Source organism: Terrapene carolina, unplaced genomic scaffold, assembly GCF_002925995.2.
Source record: "Terrapene carolina triunguis isolate 2854851 unplaced genomic scaffold, T_m_triunguis-2.0 Scaffold136, whole genome shotgun sequence".
Lineage (NCBI taxonomy): Eukaryota > Metazoa > Chordata > Testudines > Emydidae > Terrapene > Terrapene triunguis.
Window position 1 is genome coordinate 6,834,680 of NW_020664487.1, and position 20,032 is coordinate 6,854,711.

The 20,032-nt window shown below is 43.2% G+C and overlaps 1 protein-coding gene across 4 annotated transcripts in view; it reads left to right on the forward strand.

Annotated features, from left to right (window-relative positions):
• USO1 (USO1 vesicle transport factor) overlaps positions 1-20,032 on the forward strand; it is a 71,087-nt gene that overhangs the window by 24,647 nt on the left and 26,408 nt on the right. For 2 of the 4 annotated variants that reach the window (XM_026653355.2, XM_026653356.2), the window contains 8 exons: positions 111-166; positions 795-915; positions 3,705-3,883; positions 6,274-6,414; positions 7,696-7,784; positions 10,185-10,339; positions 12,710-12,921; positions 13,971-13,991. In XM_026653355.2, coding sequence (XP_026509140.1) covers positions 111-166; positions 795-915; positions 3,705-3,883; positions 6,274-6,414; positions 7,696-7,784; positions 10,185-10,339; positions 12,710-12,921; positions 13,971-13,991 — 974 coding nt within the window. The remainder of the gene's footprint in view (positions 1-110; positions 167-794; positions 916-3,704; positions 3,884-6,273; positions 6,415-7,695; positions 7,785-10,184; positions 10,340-12,709; positions 12,922-13,970; positions 13,992-20,032) is intronic. The other 2 variants (XM_026653357.2, XM_026653358.2) reach the window with 1 other exon arrangement.

Here is a 20,032-nt window from a genome sequence, read left to right on the forward strand (position 1 = left end):
AGGGGCACTTCTAACCGAGCATTGTAACTACTCTTGAAGGGACTTCCAAAATGGGATTCTAGTAAACTCCTTGTGGTAATTCACGTCATGCGGTTGTTTGCTTTTTTCAGGTGTCTCGAGGCTCATGGATTTACTCGCAGACTCTAGGGAGGTGATACGGAATGACGTAAGTACAGAACAAAGGGATTGTGATCATGCTTGTACATACGTCTAGAGTTGTTCATCCGCTTCATAACTAGAAGCTCTGCATTGCATTGTTTCTGTAATGCTGCACTCAACCTCCCTTTAGCCCTGCTGCTCCAGAGTCTGTGCGCTCTGGAGAGGCATGAAAGGGTGGGCGGGAAGGAATGGGTTGGCGTGTCCCTGAGACAGATTCAGTTTTTGTGCCGGATGGTATTTGCATCAGTAGCTCGTAGAACCACAAAGCACCGTGAGCGTATGCAAGAGCGTAGCTATGGGAGGCAGTATATCTAGAGATGGCCAAAACCACCCCTCCCCCATTACTGAGGAGTGCTGCTCTGTATATGATTTTTATAGCCACTTCCTGTCTTAATTCTTTCTTTTGGCAGTTTTTTATATTCCCATTTAGAGCTAAGTTTGAGGCATAACACACTGCTTCACACGGGGTTTGATGCAAGTTGCCACATGCATTATGTACAATTGTATCCAGTAATTGCCACCAAGGTTTTCCACTGCTAATGTATTATAACTGTCGAGGAGGGCACTTCTTTAAAGCTAACGCGCCTCTTCTAGTAAAGCTTTGTCTAGTCGCTATATTTATCTTCTTCCTGAAGGGAGTCTTGTTACTGCAGCAGCTGACAAAAAGCAACGCCGCCATTCAGAAAATAGTTGCTTTTGAAAATGCCTTTGAGAGACTGCTGGATATCGTAACAGATGAAGGGAACAGCGATGGAGGTATGGTCTGAACTGAATGTTGCTTTTCTCACAAGGTGTGGCGATGGAGATAAAATGCCAGGACTGTTGCAATGCTTGTGTCAATCCGAGTAGAATCTCAAGGATTTTTCTGTTTAATATAGAAACACCAGAGTGAACAGCAGGTGGTCACAGTCAGTGACTTTCAGGTGTTACCAGTGCTGTGTGGATGGGTTAAAGGACCAAGTACACAGAGTAGGATCATAGTAAGAGTGGTGGGATGAGCAAGTATACAACTTCTAGGATCTTCTTGGATTCTGATTTGAGGACTTCCATTAGAGATTTGCAAACTTAATTTCTTCTTTGAATGTGTCTGCGGGGATCCCACTGTGAGTGTGCATGTGCAGAAGAATGGACGGCCAGGAGGGTGAGTAAGCTTCTCATGGCTGAACCTCCTTATAAGACAGTCCATAGGGACACGGTGGTGCTCAGATGTCACCCAGAGTCATCTAAACTAGTCAATCAACTTGCCTGTCTTCTTCCCGAAGCCAACTTGGCTCTGGGGGAGAGGAAATTACACAGGACTTCCCTTTATTACATGGACAGGACCAATGTTTATAGTCACACATTGACATTCTAAAGGTCCAGTGAGCGCTTCACAGAGAATATTGAAGTGAGTAACACAGTGGAGTACCTCTTCCACTGAACGTGAAAGCTCACTCTAGTGCAGCGCAAGCAACCTCCTCCACCTGCTTCAGGAATGTGCCACTTTCAGAAAATTGCAAGGCAGCGATGTGGTGTAACCTGCTATTGTACGGTGTCTTGGATTGAGTGGCTAGGTTGGATGCTATACTCAGGAAAGCAATTTTACAATCATTATTTGACGGATGCAGCTGAAACTCCTCATTCCCCCCAGCGTGAGGGGACATTGCTTGAACAGTCACTTCCCCTACAGTAACTGGGGGTTTTCGATATGCAGTGGTTGCATATTTCATGACCCGCCCTCCATCACCACCTTCCTGAGTCCTCAGCTACCACAGACTTTGAATTGTGAGGTAAGTGGGGGAAGGTTGCAGCTGTTCCATGTTTTTCAATCCCACATGGCAGCATGAAGAGACAAAGGGTGCATGTGTGGCCCCCAGAGACACAACTATTAAACAAAAATCAGACCTTGCATACATAAGATGCATGGGCATGCATGCCTACAGTGGGATCCACACTGACATCACGGGGAACCATGGTTACCGCAGTGTAAGTCACCGTTCTTCATACCTCTGTTAAATACACAGAATAACAGGCTACTGCCTCCTACCCTTTATTCTAAAAATGGCCATTCTGGATTTAAACAGCCTGTGGCATTGGAGGTGAAGGGCAAATGCCATCCCGGACAGCTAGCATAAGAGGTGTTGTCCATTTTCCTTGTGTCTTCAACTTAAAACGTGAGGCTGAACACGCTGCATATTCAAACTTATTGTCATAGACAAGATACAATGAAAAGAGACTGAGAATGTTGTAGCACGGATCATGTAAGCTCTGTGATGCTAAAAAACCCAGGGGATCATAGAATATCAGGGTCGGAAGGGACCTCAGGAGAACATGCCCCAGATCCCTAAGTGGCCTCTGCAAGGATTGAACTCTCAGCCCTGGGTTTAGCAGGCCAATGCTCAAACCACTGAACTGTCCCTCCCCTGGGGATGAGGCATGAGGGAAGTTGACAGGCCATTGCTCATAGGCAGCTTAGCAATAGCAAGTGTTATGACGGAAGGGTCAAAAATGTTTAGACTCGAAGGATATGGTTAAGCAGATCACGATGTCATGAGAAATATTTCTAAAGGTCTGAGGAAAGGAAAAGTGAACAAGCAAATTGCAGAGAGGGCACTTGTTTTCAGAAGCGCTGAGCCCTCCGCTCTCTTCCCTCCTATTTCTCCGCTTCAGGTTTATCTTCACTATGCGTGGCTAGCAGGGGAAAGCTGTCAAACAGCTGATCTCTGTTGCTCCATGCCTTAATGCTACACACCCATGCCTCTTGTTTTCACAAGCTGAGGGAATTAACCTTTAAGCCTCTGTATCAGCAAACCAGGTTTGATGCCAGCACAGAAATAGGAGGGTGTTGTCACCAGTCATTCTGCTCCTCTCATTCAGATTCTTGGGCCAAGTTGCCCAGCGTAATGCTTTAGTTATACCCCTTTTCTCTGTGCATAGATTTTGGGCATTATTGCTTGTTGTTAGTGTCCTCAGTGCAGTGCGTAATGTAGAGGGAGATGCTATTCCAGCTCCATACCGTTCACAATTGAAATTGGATTATCTCGCTGATTAGATCTAAGAATTTCTTCTCCCTTTCAGAAGTTTAAATTTAGAAATAACTTTGGAATGAGAGGAGAGAATGTTGTTTGAGTCTGAATAAAGTTACGGATTACCCAGTAAGAATTACTACAGTAAAACCCTTACCTTGGGTCACTGACATCACACTAGCGTTATGTAGGATTGTCTTTATTTTTCTTCACTGTTGCAGTAGAAAAGGAGACTGATGAAGCCTGTTCCTGGAATAGAGACACGTACTTACTTCAAGCCATTAAAAAAGCCCCCAAAAGACTGAATTTTCATTGCCACAAGAAACCTTTGTATTATTTGCAGTGCACATTCTCTAAACAAATACGTTTCATTTGAGAGTTATGGAAGAACCATAATTTGTCCCCATTAGAATATTGGGCTTCCAAGAATTGACAGAAAGTATCATTCTGTTCTGCTATACCTGAAAGGTGTTAGACCTCTGGAGATGGAATATCTTTCACTTTCTCAGTTAATCCTTGCTTTACCTCTTGTCTTTCCAGGAATAGTAGTGGAAGACTGTCTTCTCCTGTTACAAAATTTGTTAAAGAACAATAATTCCAATCAGAATTTCTTTAAAGAAGGTTCATACATTCAGCGTATGAAACCTTGGTTTGAAGTTGGAGATGACAACTCTGGTTGGTCGGCACAGAAAGTAACTAATCTTCATCTAATGTTGCAGGTAAAACAACTTGCGATTTACTGGTGGAACAATGCTAGGAATTTGCATACTTTCTTCTGCTTTCTAAATCATTATTTTTCTGCTTTCGTGGCCAGCTGTTTGTTTGCGGGGTTTTTTTCTTTGGAAAATGTCTGAAGCCAGAGACTAAATCTAGTCAGTTGAAAAAAACCCAAACCCCAGAATAAACGTATCTTCAACTAGCATACTCAGAGCACTCCTGCCAGCTTTTATGGTTTGATAACTTTCTTTCTCTTTCTCTCCCCTGTTGCAGTGTGTAAGATCAGACAGTAAAATTGTGCATAGAGTTCTGTCAAATCCCCAGAGTAAACTGAAAATGTCCAAGTATTTTTAATAATTCAATTAACAGTAATCTTCTTTTTCACGTGGGAGTTGATGAGAGAGTCACACAGGAATGTTTAACTCTTTTTTCAAGTTCTTGGAGTTTTTCTCCAAGATCACAGAAGAGAGTTTTGATCTTGTGTCATGGAAAGCTCACAAAATGCTATACAATCACTCAGGTCTGATTTCAGGCTGTCTTCATTCTGCCTTTCCTATGACATATATGCATAAAACTGCGTTAAGCATACTTCAAAGTTGCATGATTAATTACTCTGTATGGGCACTTCCTAATTTAAGATTGGGTGTTTTAATCGTAAATCTAGCCCCATGGTCAGCAGAGGGTGTCCAAGATCACTTATCTCAGCAGATTATTCGTGATCATAATTGAAACATATTGCACTGTCTGCTGCAAGCAGCATCTCAAATGGGCAGAGTTACATTTTGTCTGTAGAGTTTGGAAGCGTTACCACTACTTTACAAATAAACTCCTGGTTCAAAGAATGTACGAGTGGAATCTCCAGTGTTTGGTTTGAATTGTGCAGGAGTAAAGACGTCATTAAACTTCACGGCAAGTGAAAATGTACAGCGCACAGGTTTGGCAGCCTGTGGAAGCCAAATATTGGGAGCAGCATCGTTACTGTGATACTGGATTGCCGGATGTGTTCAGCATGCCAGTGTGAATACACAGTCTCTCTCTTCAGAATATTACTGAATGCCATATGCATGTTTACTAGTCCATCCTCAGCAAAGAGAATTGTAAGGTGGCAGGGGTGTAAAGTACACTACGTAAACATCCCGGAACCTTTTTTGGAGTTGTAACTCTCAATATGTTAGATATCAACTATCCCAACTATCCACAACTGGAATCTGAGCAAAGTCAAATACTCCTAATACAAAAGTTCTGAAAAGTATATAGGAAAAATAAATGAACACAAAAGGTCTCCTTAAAAACGATGAGAAGAATAATGGTAGGCTTCCTTTTTTTTAATTCGTTTTGACTGCTGCATTTCCACCTACACATGCACACTATGCGTCTCTTGTATTCAAGAAACTATTAAACCATAACAGTAGCTGGTGTCGTGCAATGAAAAAAATGTTTTGGTCTACCATTGTTAACTAAAAAATCAATTAATTCCAGTGATGTTAGTTAGCACTATGTAATGGGGGTATGAATGTTGTCCTTTTTTAGTCACTTTTCAGCTCAGAAATGCTCTTTAAAATATTTTGAAAAACTCTTTAATAAATGACTTTTTAAAATGTGTTAATGTTTAGCATTGTACTTATTTTAAAATTAATGCATGAAACAAGTGACAACAGTGCTTTGAGCAAGGACTCAATTGTTTGACGCTCTTGCAAGTATACATCTTGTGTGTTTATGATGTCTTTGTAAAGTATATGGAATTTGCTATCGCAGTGAATTCATAACTGGGGTAATTGCATAATTGGCACTTCTGTTTTAACAGAGGTGCCTATTAAGATTTTTTTCTGTACTGTAACTAATGACAACTGCTTTAAGAACAGTGAAATGAGATAATTCATTCTGAAGGAATGCTGCCCTCTTGTGAAAAGTAGCTAGATTCAATTTATGACAGAACTGTGTGCACAAGTAGCACAGTTATTCAATTTGGATATGTAGCTTAAATTCCTGACATAGTTTCAGCACAAGCAGTGGGCTCAGACATTTCGGAATCTTGAAGAAATCCTCAGGTGTTGAGTTTTACTTAAAGCTGCCGTTGGATTAGAAGTTAAAGACACAAAAAAGATCCTGGCCATTTGTGGGAATTAAAAGCTGCATTTTTTCTGAAGAGTAGAGTTGACTTGCATGTCCTGGCTAGATTCCAATTTAAATTTTCTCTGCAGTGTCACTAGCCTTCAAATGCTACTTGGGTATTGACAGTTTTGTACAGTAATTTTTACTTGTTCACCACGTGAAGCGAGCCTAATGAAGAGATGCAGCACCCCCCTTCCGTTTTCATATATGCATGAAATCAGCGTTTTAACGCCAGGGTTCCCTCCCTCCCTAGACCAACGTGCATTTCTCTTCTTTGCAGCTTGTGCGGGTGTTGGTGTCCCCCACAAACCCACCTGGTGCCACCAGCAGTTGTCAAAAAACCATGTTTCATTGTGGGTTATTACAGCAGCTCTGCACGATCCTGATGGCAACGGGCGTTCCTGCCGACATTCTGACCGAGGTAAGGGAGGGCGAGGAAGCAGGGAGAGGAGGTAGCCAAGGAACAGGAAAGCAGTTGTATATGAGACTCTCTAGCCATACAGTGAAATCATATTAGATGAATTTAATATTCTTTAACTATCAGTTTTGGAAGTCGGAGAGATTTCAGTTTCTCTTCCCCAAGCAATGATATATGCTTAGGGTGGCTCCTTAGAGTTATAGCTGTGGAAAACAATCGGATGTAAAACTTGCTTTGCTTCTTAAATCCCAGCTTGAAGTGTGTGTGTGAATGTGTGTACATGTTCTACGTTTCCTGGACGGTAATTTGTTTGTTCACTGCTTTTTGTGGGGTTAGGTAATTCCAGAGTCAGTTCAGTCCCTGGTCTTTTTCCTGACCTTCAGTGCCAGTGTGAACAAGCTAGCATGAGTTAGCACAGCTGCAATAATAGATGTATTTGTCTAGCTTCTGGGAAGTCCTTTACCAGGTTAAGGTGAGGGCAATTAATCCCTTACCTGAGGACACTAACTAGGTCAGGTGGATCCCAGTGATTGTCCCACCTCCAACATTAGCAGCCTTAGCAAATGGGCTTGAAATGTTTGTCATAGCAGTTGCATTTCTAACGCTAGGTGTCCAAAAGATGTTTCAATCTAGCCTCACCTATGATGAGGGTATATAACAACCTTTTTAGCTTATTTCATTTGGGGGTTGCCTCCATTTTAGTGTTGGCTACCTTTCCAAAAAGATATAGCTGAGTAAATCACTTCAGTCGCACCATTTACCTCTTCCTAATTTACCTGAATTTACCTCCAACATAAACCTGGTATTAGCTTAGTTTTCTGTGGTAACCTCATAAGCTGACTCCAAGTAACGTAGGCTACTGAAAATGCTGTGTGCAATGTGACACTTCCTGAAGTTACTTTTCTTCTGTTACATGTTGTTCTTCAATAAATGGAGGGGCAGGTCAGCCACCTTGTACCTCCCTGCATCCTAATTTGCAACTTCCCTCTATAATTTACACCTTTCTGAGATACATTCAGGGTCCACTTTCCTAAATGACTAATAGCATTAAAACCACAGGACATCTGTCTTCATTGCTTTGAAAGCACTATCTCATCTAAATAAGGACTTCTAAATTTTGAATATACTGGTCTGCCCCAATATTTACAAATACTATGTTTAAAAGTTGATATCTGTGTCAATGTATTCCCTAAATATTCTGACTGCTGTAGGAATTAGTTTATTGCTGTTTTGGTATCTTGATTTCCATGTCAACTTTGTGTGGCTTGTCTTACTCTCCTTTAGACCATCAACACTGTGTCAGAAGTCATTCGAGGATGCCAAATAAACCAAGACTACTTTGCTTCTGTAAATGCACCTTCAAATCCACCGAGGTAGGGGAAGAAAAATGCTTAACCATTTACCAAGCACAGATATGTTGGCATGGGAAAGAGCTTCCATTTAGAATCTTTCATCAGTCAGAAAGGGAGTCTTTTATTTAATAATTTAAAGCTACAGTAGGTCATACCAAATTAAAGCTTCGCAGTGGAAGGATTATCAAACGTGCATTAGTTGAAGTATGAAGATGTCTAGACGGCTTCCACACAGAATGGCTTTTGAAGTGGTCTCATTTAACACCTTCCTTCATGATCTAGAAAAGTAACAGTACATTAATGAAATCTGTGCAAACTGAGGAACAGTCAACTTCAATGAAAGGAGAGAGAATAAATAAGCTACTCAGGGTACATCAGTGCTGCAATTAAAAACCCGCAGCTGGCTCATGTTAGCTGATTCAGGCTCACAGGGCTTGGACTATGGGTCAGTTTAATTGTCTAAACCAGTGGTTCTCAAAGCCGGTCCACCGCTTGTTCAGGGAAAGCCCCTGGCGGGCCGGTTTGTTTACCTGCCGCGTCCACAGGTTTGGCCGATCGCGGCTCCCACTGGCCGTGGTTCACTGCTCCAGGCCAATGGGGGCTGCGGGAAGGGCGGCCAGCATGTCCCTCGGCCCGCGCCGCTTCCTGCAGCTCCTATTGGCCTGGAGTGGCGAACCGCGGCCAGTGGGAGCCGTGATTGGCCGAACCTGCGGACGCGGCAGGTAAACAAACCGGCCCGGCCCGCCAGGGGCTTTCCCTGAACAAGCGGCGGACCGGCTTTGAGAACCACTGGTGTAGACGTTCAGGATCTGGCTGGAGCCCACGCTCTGGGGCCTTTCCCCCTGTGCAGGATCCTGGAGCTCGGGCTCCAGCCAGAGCCTGAATGTCTACTCCACAATTAAACAGACCCTTAGTCCGAGCCCTGCGAGCCTGAGTCAGCTGATCCGGGCCAGCCACCAGTTTTTAATTGCAGTGCAGACACTGAAAAAATAGACAGAAAATGACCCTGATTCAGGTGGGTTGGAGGAGGAAAGCTAATATATTTAGAAGAAATTTCTCTAGTTTGCACCGCACATGCTCAATGAGAGGAGAACTTGTAAAGCCGTAGTGCTGCAAAACCTGAGATGAGCAACAGCAGTAAACTGGACCTGATTTTGCAACATGATACAGCAGTTTTTTAAATCCAGTACCGTTATGGGCTATCTGTGGCAAGGCTTCATGACTTAGAGTCGAGAAGTAAGATTTTCTATCCAGCTCTGATGTGACTACACATGAGTATTGTATTCAGCTGTCAACGCATCCTGCTGTAAAGATGTTGACATGTTGGAGAACAATAACAAGCTATCAGAGCAGAACAGACTGATCTCAAGTAAAACATGAAAATGGAATAATATGAATAACTTGACTAAGTGATTAGGAAGGGGGAAAATAAGTCTACCAATTATTTGAATGATGGAAACACCAAGGAGGGAGAGGAATCCAGTGTTGTACCTGAAGGTACAAGTAGTCAGAGTAATGGATGAGAAGAATTTCCTTATAGCAAGATCTGTTAGGCAGTGGAAAAGCTTCATTGTTCGAGCTTTCGATACTAGACAGGACTAAACACTATAGAAAAGTCCTGTAAGAAACAGTTATGTATTGGCAAGGAGATGGAGTGGATGATCCAACAGGCCTCTTCGGTCTTGCTCCATGATAAACATACGGAGCAAAATGTACTATATTGAGAGAGAATATTTTAGGGTTAAACCTGAAAATCCAGTTACCCCTAAAGATAAATATCCAAATATATGGTAAACCTTACTTAGGACTAAAGCTGATAACACCTTAGTTCCCTGGGCAAGTTATATTGAAGTAGAAGTGGCACCTGAAAGAGTGGCTGTGACGTTCTGTTAACGCAATTCATGCAATCATAACATTGAGTGCAACAATGTTCTTTGCACCAATTACCCCCACAACATAGTTTTAAAAATATAGATTTTACTTTTCATACTAGAAGCTTGACATTGCTTTTGTTTCTTGGGCCATCCTTTTAAGAGATTTTCTATATCTAGAGAAAATCAGTCCCTCAAGTGTATATTCCAGTGGTACTTGTTAAATTGGATTTTGTTTAAAAATAAAATATGGATTATAGACCGCTAATGCACATTTCCATACAAACATGCCACTAAAAGCATGCAGGCTGTGGTCCTGTATCATGATCAGTTGTTGTCCTGTACCAAAGCAGAGTCTATCTGTATTATAAGTCTGATTTTTGTTAGTCTAGACAAGACCTAACAGAGGTTTCACTACAGTTGATACACCTACATCTAAGCTTTCAGTATTCCTGCTACCCCAGTCCTGAGCCTACCCTGTACGGTAACAGCAATTGTATTTATTTTGTGACTTTTTTATTTTATTGGCTGTCTCTTTCTTTCAAAACAGGTCTGCAATCGTAGTACTTCTGATGTCCATGGTGAATGAAAGGCAACCATTTGTACTGCGCTGCGCTGTCCTTTACTGTTTCCAGTGTTTCTTATACAAAAACCAAAAAGGACAAGGGGAAATCGTTTCAACACTTCTACCGTCAACCATAGATGGTATGCAGCTTGAAAATTTAAAAAACAAATCCCACTTTAGCATCCATTTGGATGCATCATCAAGGTTTCCTCTAAAATATTACATACCTTTAGTGAAGTGCCAAGAACAAGAGATGTAAAAATCACCTTGTGAACAGTGTTTTAATTTGAGAGAATTTTTTGACTTGAAATCTATTTGAACTTAACTGACCGTGCATAACATTCAGGTGTTAAAGGTACAAGAATTCAGGCTGTAAAATTTGGTTAAAATTATTTATGCTCTAGCAAGATAAGGACTGATACCAAATTGGTTAGTTATCTGTGCTTGGAGTTGACATGGAGGGATTGTTTCTATTTATTAGAATCTGTGCTAATTTGTACTAAAACATTAAATTTTTTGTTCTTTGGCATATAATTTACACATTCACTTTCTAGTCTGAGCAATAACTTTCAGCCTTGTACTTACTTTACGAGTAGGCGGAGGGATGTATATGTGGGAAAATGTTTCCTGACAAGTTAAATTCCAAGGAGGCTGAGAACCAGACTAGTATTTTAATAAGATACAAAATCTTAGCCATCAAGTAGCAAAATCGGAGCTGCATTCCCTAGTATGACATGTGAAATGACATTCACTTTTGAAAAAAGTCATTATGACCATGCCCCGTTTCTTTTCATTATTTAGCAAACATCCAAAATTTGCTAAGTGTGTCTCAGAGAATAAGGCAGGTGTCCTCCAAGGAAAGGGATATAACATACTAGTAAAATGATGGGAAGGAAGTCTAACACATTGCTTGTTAATGCCATGGTGTTTTTCTGATCCAACCCTCCCTCTAAAATAGAGTCTGTCTTTCACACCTCCCGCTACACTCTATAACTTCCCATTTATAGATATTGGGTGAAGTATAAGCAGCTTACAACATGAGGGAATCAAAGTCAAATTTCCATTTGTTTTACAGTTAAACCAAGAAGCTTTCTACAGTCTTCCAGTTGTACAAGCTGGATTTTGAGGCCTTTGTCTGCCATAACTCTGAAGGGCTAGTACCACATGAATATGCACGTGTGAAAACAAACTGTGCTTGATGGATTCACTCCAGTATTTTGAGGCGTTAAAGATCACAAAGGCTTTCCCATTACCATTTTAACACACACAATGTCTTTCTTATCCATTTTGGGCTGGATACTTAAAAGTAACGGATCCAACTCCTTTATTAATTATCTGCCTGTCAAAACTCAGGCTGCTAACTTTGTCAGAGTATTGAGGCTCATTCAAACTTTCAGGGAGTACATTCTTGTTAATTCTTTACTCAGTAAGATCTTTAAAAGCTTTTCTGGCAAGCTCCATCTGTCATCCTACTTTATTACTTAGTCAGTACTTTTCATCTGTGGAGTTCAGAGCTCCTTCCAAAAGTGCCATCCCATTTACTCAGGAGGAATCAGATGCTGGGAGGTTAAATGACTTGCCCAGAGTGACTGCAGGTCGGTAGTGGTAGAACTGTGACTAGAACCCATGTCTCTCCATTCCCGGGCTCATTCACTGGATCATACTATCTCCCATAGAAAAATGTGATGGGCCATCCTATTGACCGCCTGTGTGTGGCTGTTTCGGATTTGAGAGAACATTCCAAATGTCTAAAGTTACATAAAGAACAGGAGTACTTGTGGCACCTTAGAGACTAACAAATTTATTTTAACATAAGCTTTCGTTGGCTACAGCCCACCACGAAAGCTTATGCTCAAATAAATTTGTTAGTCTCTAAGGTGCCACAAGTACTCCTGTTCTTTTTGCGGATACAGACTAACACGGCTACCCCTCTGAAACCTGTCATAATGTTACATAGAATCATAGAATATCAGGGTTGGAAGAGTCCTCAGGAGGTCATCTAGTCCAACCCCCTGCTCAAAAGAGGACCAGTCCCCAACTAAATCATCCCAGCCAGAGCTTTGTCAAGTCTGGCCTTACGATCGGATTTGTTGTTAATGGAGGTGTAGAACTCCCAACTAGCAGACAGGTTGTTCTCTCTGAAAGTTGAATCTTTCCAAGGGTTCCTCTGAGACTGTAGATGTGGTGAGGGCCTAGTTGGGAGTGCTTGACAATGGCATGAGACACCCTCTCTCTTTTTGCCGCATGAGAAAGGCAGTCATCTTCCACTGCGCTACCCCTAGATGACTATGTAGGTGCCATATTTTTATTCCTAAAGTTTTATAGAATTTAAGATGTCTTCAGATGAATGTAGAGCTTAAATTGTAACCGCTCTGAGATGGGGACAGCACCTAGCACATTGAGGTCCCCATCCTGGTTGGGGGCCCTCTGTGCTACTGTATCATAACTACTTTACGAGTCTTGATCATGGCTTGCTTTTGTGCCACAGCATTTGTTTGCCATTATTGTAGCTACAGGTAATTCTGTGTCGGCTGGCCAGCTGCTCTGTGGCGGACTCTTTTCCACGGACTCTCTCTCAAACTGGTGTGCCGCCGTGGCCCTGGCCCATGCTTTACAAGATAACGCAACTCTGAAAGAGCAACTGCTAAGAGTTCAGCTTGCAACAAGTATTGGTAACCCTCCAGTGTCTTTGCTGCAACAATGCACCAACATTCTTTCGCAGGTAGAGTGTCAAATGTACTGTATCATTGCCATGGTTCTGTTTGCTTAAGAAGAAAAATGTTCCCTTGCTATTAGTGGCTCAAAGAAAAATGCTAATTTTCTCAGTTTAAGTGCAAGCGAGATTCAATAGTAGATCTAGTGCTAGTTGTTACTGAACACTACAGCATGGAGTGCCTTTGTAGTAAAAATGGAAGTGTAGCAGATCCGCCGTCATAAAGTGCCATCTGAAACTGCTTTGTCCATTGTCACGAGTCAAACACCTTAGATTTGAAATGGCATTGTTTTAGTCTGTTCCTATTTCATCATCATTTTGAATGCAAGTCACATATTGAAAGTGTACCAACTAAAACAATCTGGAAATGATTTGCCTACAATTGTTACAAGAAACGCCAAAGATTACTGTAACTGAAGGATATTACTTGTTTCCGTTTAAGTAGACAATACAGAGTGCTGTCAAATGCCCAGTTTCACCTGTTGGGGGTCTTTCATTCAGCAGTGTGGAGGGAAACAGTTATTTCATTTGGAAAGGAAAACGATGATAAAACTACTGATAGACAGAGGGACTTAAAGGCAGATATAGCACCTGAAACTGTTTGTTCACTTTCTTAAAAGACTAAAATGTAAGTTGATGGTAACTCTTTTGTATTATGTTGCCACTCACAGAAGTTATCGTCACTGTACAGTATGTAGTTTGAAGCCAAAGCATGATTCAAGCATCACTCATCAACTTTTCAAGTGTTTTTTTTATTGTTTGGATCTTGTGTCTGAAATTATGCTAGTTGAGTACAAGAAACGTAGGTTTTGTAGATGTTGACTTCACTATTTTTAAACGTGCATCTCTCTCAAAATAGCCAGAATTGGAATCTCAAAATTGTTTTACTCGCTCCTGGAACTGAGATGCATTTCAACATAATAGTTTCAATAAAATAGCCACTAAATTTTTGGTTTTGCATTTTGCTAGGATCTTAAAAGAAAAAATTGAGCTTTCTAAAGTTCTCTGCAAAAAACTCATAAGTAATATGTGTGAATTTTTTAATATATGATTTACAGGGTGATAAGATCGACAGACGGGTATGTATTTCTTGGCATAACTTAGGCATTTTCTTGTCACAAGCAGGGCCTTTTCTGTCTTGGGTTTTGCTGATTTTTTTTAACTGCTTTTTTTGAAGTGTTTCCACTTACGGTGTTGTGTTGCAATCAATTTTTATGTCTAGCATAACAAGCTCTCTCTGTGTGTCTCCATGGGATTCTGGCACGGTGTTCCTGGGAACTGTGGGATGAGGATCTTGGGTGCCACGGGTGCTTTCTTTCCAGTGGGGCATTGCAGTCACCAGCTGCTCTGAAATGTACTAAATTTTGTTCACACTTCCTCATAATGTGTATCAATTTCTCTCAAAAGTAAAATTTAAATCAGTATTTAGAACTGTTATAAACACTCTTCATTCTGCCCAGCAGAAAGAGGTGGGCATGACCTGTAGCCGATATATACTGTTTTGGCCCTTAATTGCTAATGCAACAAGTGTCCTCTATCTGTGTTCCAGTCAATCCGTATTACACATTTCCAGTGATAATTTCTTTTGCAGAATTTTATCCCCAATCGTCTTAATTTGTAATTAAGGATGGGATTTTTACTAAGCAATTCTGAAGCTAGCACTTAGCTGTAGGTGTCTGATTTGGAGCTTATCGCCAGACAGAAGCCGTGTCCATATTACACAGCCTACAGTGACAGAGGGGTTTTTCCATCACCTCCCTGAGCGAGAGCAGCTAAACTGACAGTAGCATTCTTCTGCTGACCCAGCTGCGTTTACACCAGAGGCAAGGCTGGCATAGCTGCGGTGCTGGGGGGTGGATTTTTCACACCCCCAAGTCCCCTAGCTGTGTCAGCCTAAGTTTTACGTGTAGACCAGACCATAGTCACTCGCCGTTAGTGCACTACTGAGGTAGGCATCACCTATAGCGATGTGTTTCCTGAGCGTGGCCGCTGTGTATTGTCTGCTTGTGTTCTTGGCACCGACAGAGATGGTGGCCCTGCCTGTTGTTAAGGTTGCCAGACGTTCCCGTGCTAAAAGTGTTCACTGTTGCTTTATAACGCCAGATAAACTGTTACGCTGAAATGTTTTGTTTTTGAAACTTTCAGCTAAAATGTTTCAGCAGCTTCCCAGAATGAGTAAGGAAGAATACGTTTTGCCTCGCCAGTGCTTTGGTTTGGGGTTTTAAACCATGTAACCATTTCCCACCCCCACCCCAGAAGCTGTAGTAGCTCCATGCTCTGGAGCAAGGTCTTGAAACTTGGCAAGGGGGCTGCCCTGGGGTCAGATGAGCCTTTTGCCATGTCTGGGGAAATTGTCCAAATTGAGCCTCTGAGAAGTCTGTTTACACATGCTCAGATTTGTTAGTGTGGCAGCTAAATTCTCTGGAGAGTCTATCTGCCCTGGGCAGGCTCCAGTTTAGGGGTGCCGGGGCTGGCCAGGACATCCCCTGCAATTGCTACTGCAGGCCACTGTGGTACTAGGCACAGGAACATAGCAGGGAAACTCTCCTGTGCTCTCAGTGCTCCACCTGTTGGCACCCAGGCAACAGGGAGGAGGATGAGAAACAGCATAGAGGAGAGGGGGTTGTAGTGGCCAGAGAGTTGGAAGGAGTAGAGGGGGGCATGAGTAGCGGCAGAGCGAGCATGGGGAAGGCCTTTGCCGGAGAAGGTGGACAGGAGTCAAGAGATGTGGGCTGGATAGGAACCAAAGGGCGCAGACAAGCTAAGGGCACAGGGGCCGAAGGGTTTATAACCATTAGAGAACTCTCCCCTTCAGGACCTAGAATTGAACCCAAGCGTCTGCAGTCTCCACTTTCCTCCTCTGTCAGCAAGTGACTGGTCCACAGGGGAGACCAGCCTCTTTTTGGTACCAAGTACTCTGTGGCTCAAGTGGTAGAGGTCTGTGCTGTGCTGATCTAAAGGTTTGAACTCCGCTGGTGACCAAGTTGGGCATCAGTAGGAATCTGTATTTCCTCAGGTCTTTTATAAATGTATTAAATTGCATCCTAACTATTGTACGAGAATATTAAGTTTGCAGAGTCAAGCGTGCAGGTTAGGAAATGCCAGAATTGAGGAAGCCCTCTTAAGCATATGCACGAGTGCACCAGTGCGTTCTGATAGTCTTATTACATGATCACGTACTGTTTTTCCCCACAGGACTTCTGCCTCGTTCAGGGGATGAGTCAGGGTTGTGTAGTAAAGGACTGTTGTGTGTAGGACTCCTGCCTCGTTTGTTGGAGAAGTTGGAAGGTGTGTAACTTTGAAATCCGTGCAGGGTTTGGATGGTGTGTGGTAAATAAGGTATGGGGTCAAACATCAACTGTGGACAATAAAAGAAAATATTGGATAACTACCCAGTCACTGAACGAGGCCTGGGTCCTGTGGAAAATACTAGTGTAGGACCATGTAATAAGTCTGCATCATAATGCGTATGCGTAAGAAGGCTGAATTAAGGTGGCCTGGCCTTCCTTCATTCTGGCATTTCCTGACTTGGGTGCTTGACTTTGCAACGTTTTAATATCATGATTGGATGTTTTTCTAAAAGATAGCTCTAGAAGTTATTTTGGGGATGTTCTATGGCCTGTCAGACTAGATCACGGTGGCCGCTCTTAGCCTTGGCATCTACTAATCTATGAACCTAAGGGTACGTCTACCGCCGATCCGGTGGGTAGTGATCGCTCTATCGGGGATCGATTTATCGCATCTAGTGTAAACACAATAAATCGATCCCCGATAGCTCTGCCATCGACTCCTGTACTTCACCGTGGCGAGAGGGAGAAGCGGAGTCGACGGGGGAGCGGCGGCAGTCGACCCCGCGCCGTGAGGATGCGAGGTACGTCGACTTAAGATACGTCGACTTGAGCTACGCTGTTCTTGTAGCTGAAGTTGCGAATCTTAGGTCGATCCCCCCCCCCAGTGTAGACCAGGCCTTAGTGTTCTTTTAATGTGTTTTTGTGTAATGAAGCTATAGCTCAGCTGTGTAACTGGGGAGAATACAGTCCTGTTAACCCTGTAATTGCTGTGCAGCTCATGCTATGATGTAGCCGTGTTCTAAGAGCCCGCCCACTTGCACTGTGGGAATGTTCCAGGGTGTTGGCTCCAAACGTATGAAGCGTGGCTATTTGCAGAGCCCATGGTGGGTTTAGACTCTGGATTGCACAAGATAGTACTTGCTTAGAAAAATGGAATGAATTGCATATTTGTAAAAACTCTATACAGGAAAAAATGAAACATGCAAACATACTCTGAGCCGGGTCGCCATTCGGAATGTTTTTAGTGCCTGTCAATCTGGGGTCTTTCCTAACCTTGGAGATGGAGGTAACACCTTTGAATCGGTGCGACTAGCCAATTCACTTAAAAAGAAAAAAGCAACTCTACTTGTAAAAGTCCAGTCAGATATAAGTTTTGAGTTAGTCTTTTCACAGATGGCAGTAAGCTGTTCTTTATTCTTTGTATTACTTTAGGGCCTAAGCACTTGTCATGGGCCGGGACCCCATTGTGTTAGGCGCTGTACAAACACAAAATAAAAACAATCTCTGCCCCAATGATCTTATCACTGGGGCTTCGTTTTGTTGGCTTGATTAATTTCATTTGCGGGGGGATTATTTTGAGCAATTTTTGAGTTTTATGTAGATGTCCAAAACTGGGTGGTTTTTTTGAGGCATACTCTTTGTGCATACAGGTAGTACTGTTTCAGCCAGTGTTAAAGTGTGATAGGGAACCTTCACTGTGCCCCAGCAGGGTCTATATGGAGCAGTTAATGTGCAGCATGTGAGTTCTAAACCTTCCTAACACCCTTGTAGTCTGCAATACTGCTCCATACAGACAAGCACTTAGATATGAGCCAGGGATCAGGGATGTCACCTATATAAACTGCATTGGGAAAGGGGTGAAGTCAACATGAATTGAGTAGCCATTCCCAGTGTTTTTTTTCCAGTGGTCATCAGTTAAAACCTGAAATCAGAAGCCTTGCTTATAACATATGTAGCTAGGATCAGTGTCTTTCCAGAGGGCTCTACTCATGGAACTGCCATTTCTCTAGCAGTAATATTTATGTAGACTTGCACACCTTTATAAAATTTACCAGCTTCTGGCCGGCTCGTGTGACTTTTCTTGTCCACGGTAATCTGGAAATAGCACTGATTGAGTAGTTGCAGTGGGTCCGGACTCAGCGCATAGGAGTCTGGAGTTCAACTAGGGATAAACATGTCCTTAGAAAACATTAGCATATACCTTTCGTGTGCATTCATGACTCTTCTGTCTCACGGTCCGCTAAATATGAGGTTTAGTATACGTGACCTGAGTCATTCCCTCCCATTGAGGGTTCAGAAGGGCCATACGACTCAGAGACCACTTTTCTCTGGAGAACAGAGCTTTCTGTGTGCAGATTCTGGATGCTATTACGTAGTTTTTCTTGTTAGTGAACATCTACTAAACAACTTGACTTGTGGTTCTCATTGAAAGGCTTTATGGAAGAAGGGATGTTTTTTTAAGGAGGTCTGGCCTACATGGGATAGGAGCTGGTTAAGTGTGAGGGAGGGGCACAAAGATGAGTGGGGGTGGGAATACAGAATGAGCTGTCAAGCGAAAGACTTGAGCAACAGCAGCGGAGGAAGAAGTAGGAAGACATGAGCGCTGAAAGAGGCAGGAGTAGTTATGGGAGGGGCTTGGAAGTGAGGACCAAAAAGTAGAACATGATACATAGGATGCAAGTGGAAGCCAGTGAAGGAGAATGTTAAGGCCTGAGCAGTGGAAGAAGAGTAGGAGTTGGCAGCAGCGTTTTGGAAAGATTAGGGCAAAACTTCCACCCCTCCCCATCAAAAAAGTGTTTGGCACAAGTGAAACAGTTCGGCAGTTCTGAGACTATCAAGTGAATACCCAAAATGGAAAGCTGACATAGTATAGTACATACAGATCATGGAAAAGGGGTAACGAGACACATGAATGCCAGCTAGGCTAGTAATGGCGATTTGATTCTTTGCCCAAAGATCACAGTAAAGGAGGAGGGAGATGACAAAGGGTGTGAAGAGGCAATGTGCAGCAGACTGTTGTGGGGTTTTACAGATGACGTGGTGTATAGCCTGCCTTACAATTGCAATGGGATACTTTACCTTCTAGTCTTGAGGAGGCTGTTCCCATTAGTGGTGGTATCTCCACCCAGCAGCTCTTCAAACCGCCAAAGCTCTTGTATCCAGCACATTCTGATCTTAGTTTTCCTTCTGTGGTAACTTTGATATCCCCTTCAGTGACCCACTTTGGTGCTGGAGGCAGACGCAGCGGCTGGGAGCCTGCCCTCCCACCTTCCTTCTGACTGCTGCTGTTCTTAAAGGCAGATGACTTACTTTAAGGGCTTCTGGTTTTTGTAGTGCTCATTTAGGGCTCAAAGCAACACGGTCTCCAGTATTTAAGCACAGTGAACATCAGAGTGGAGGGTGGAGTGAAGTGAAAGTCAAGCAAGTGGCTGAAACACAGAATTAAAAAGTAGAAATGCAGCATAGACTTAACTAAGGACTCCTTTGGGGTTGGCCAAATGCAAGGGCGGCTCTAGGCACCAGCAAAGCAAGCAGGTGCTTGGGGCAGCCCATTTGCAGGGGCGGCAGGATCCAGCATGGGAGCTAAGAACCGACAAGAGGCCCTGGGAGCTGTAGTTCCTTGATTAGCTCCCTGCCTATAGAGCCAGCCCTGGAGCAGTGAAAGAACTACATTTCCCAGCATTCCCTTGGCCACTACCAACAGGAAAGAGGGGGAGGGAGTGAGGAAGCTGAGACCTCATGCTGCAGCCTGCTGTGAATGGAGAGCTGCACTGTGAAGGTAGGGATACCATATTTTAACATTCAAAAAATAGGAGACTTCACAGGGAGGGAGGGTAGCCCCACCCTGCCCCCATCCACTCCCTCCGACTGCCCCCCACAGAAACCTCAACCCATCCAACCCCCCGTCCCCTGATCACCCCCTCCCGGGACCCCACCCCCTATCTAAGCCCCACTGATCTTTGTCCCCTGATTGCCCCCTCCTGGGACCCTACCCCCATCTAAGTCTCCTTTCTCCTTGTCCCCAACTGCCCCCTCCTGAGACCCCCCCC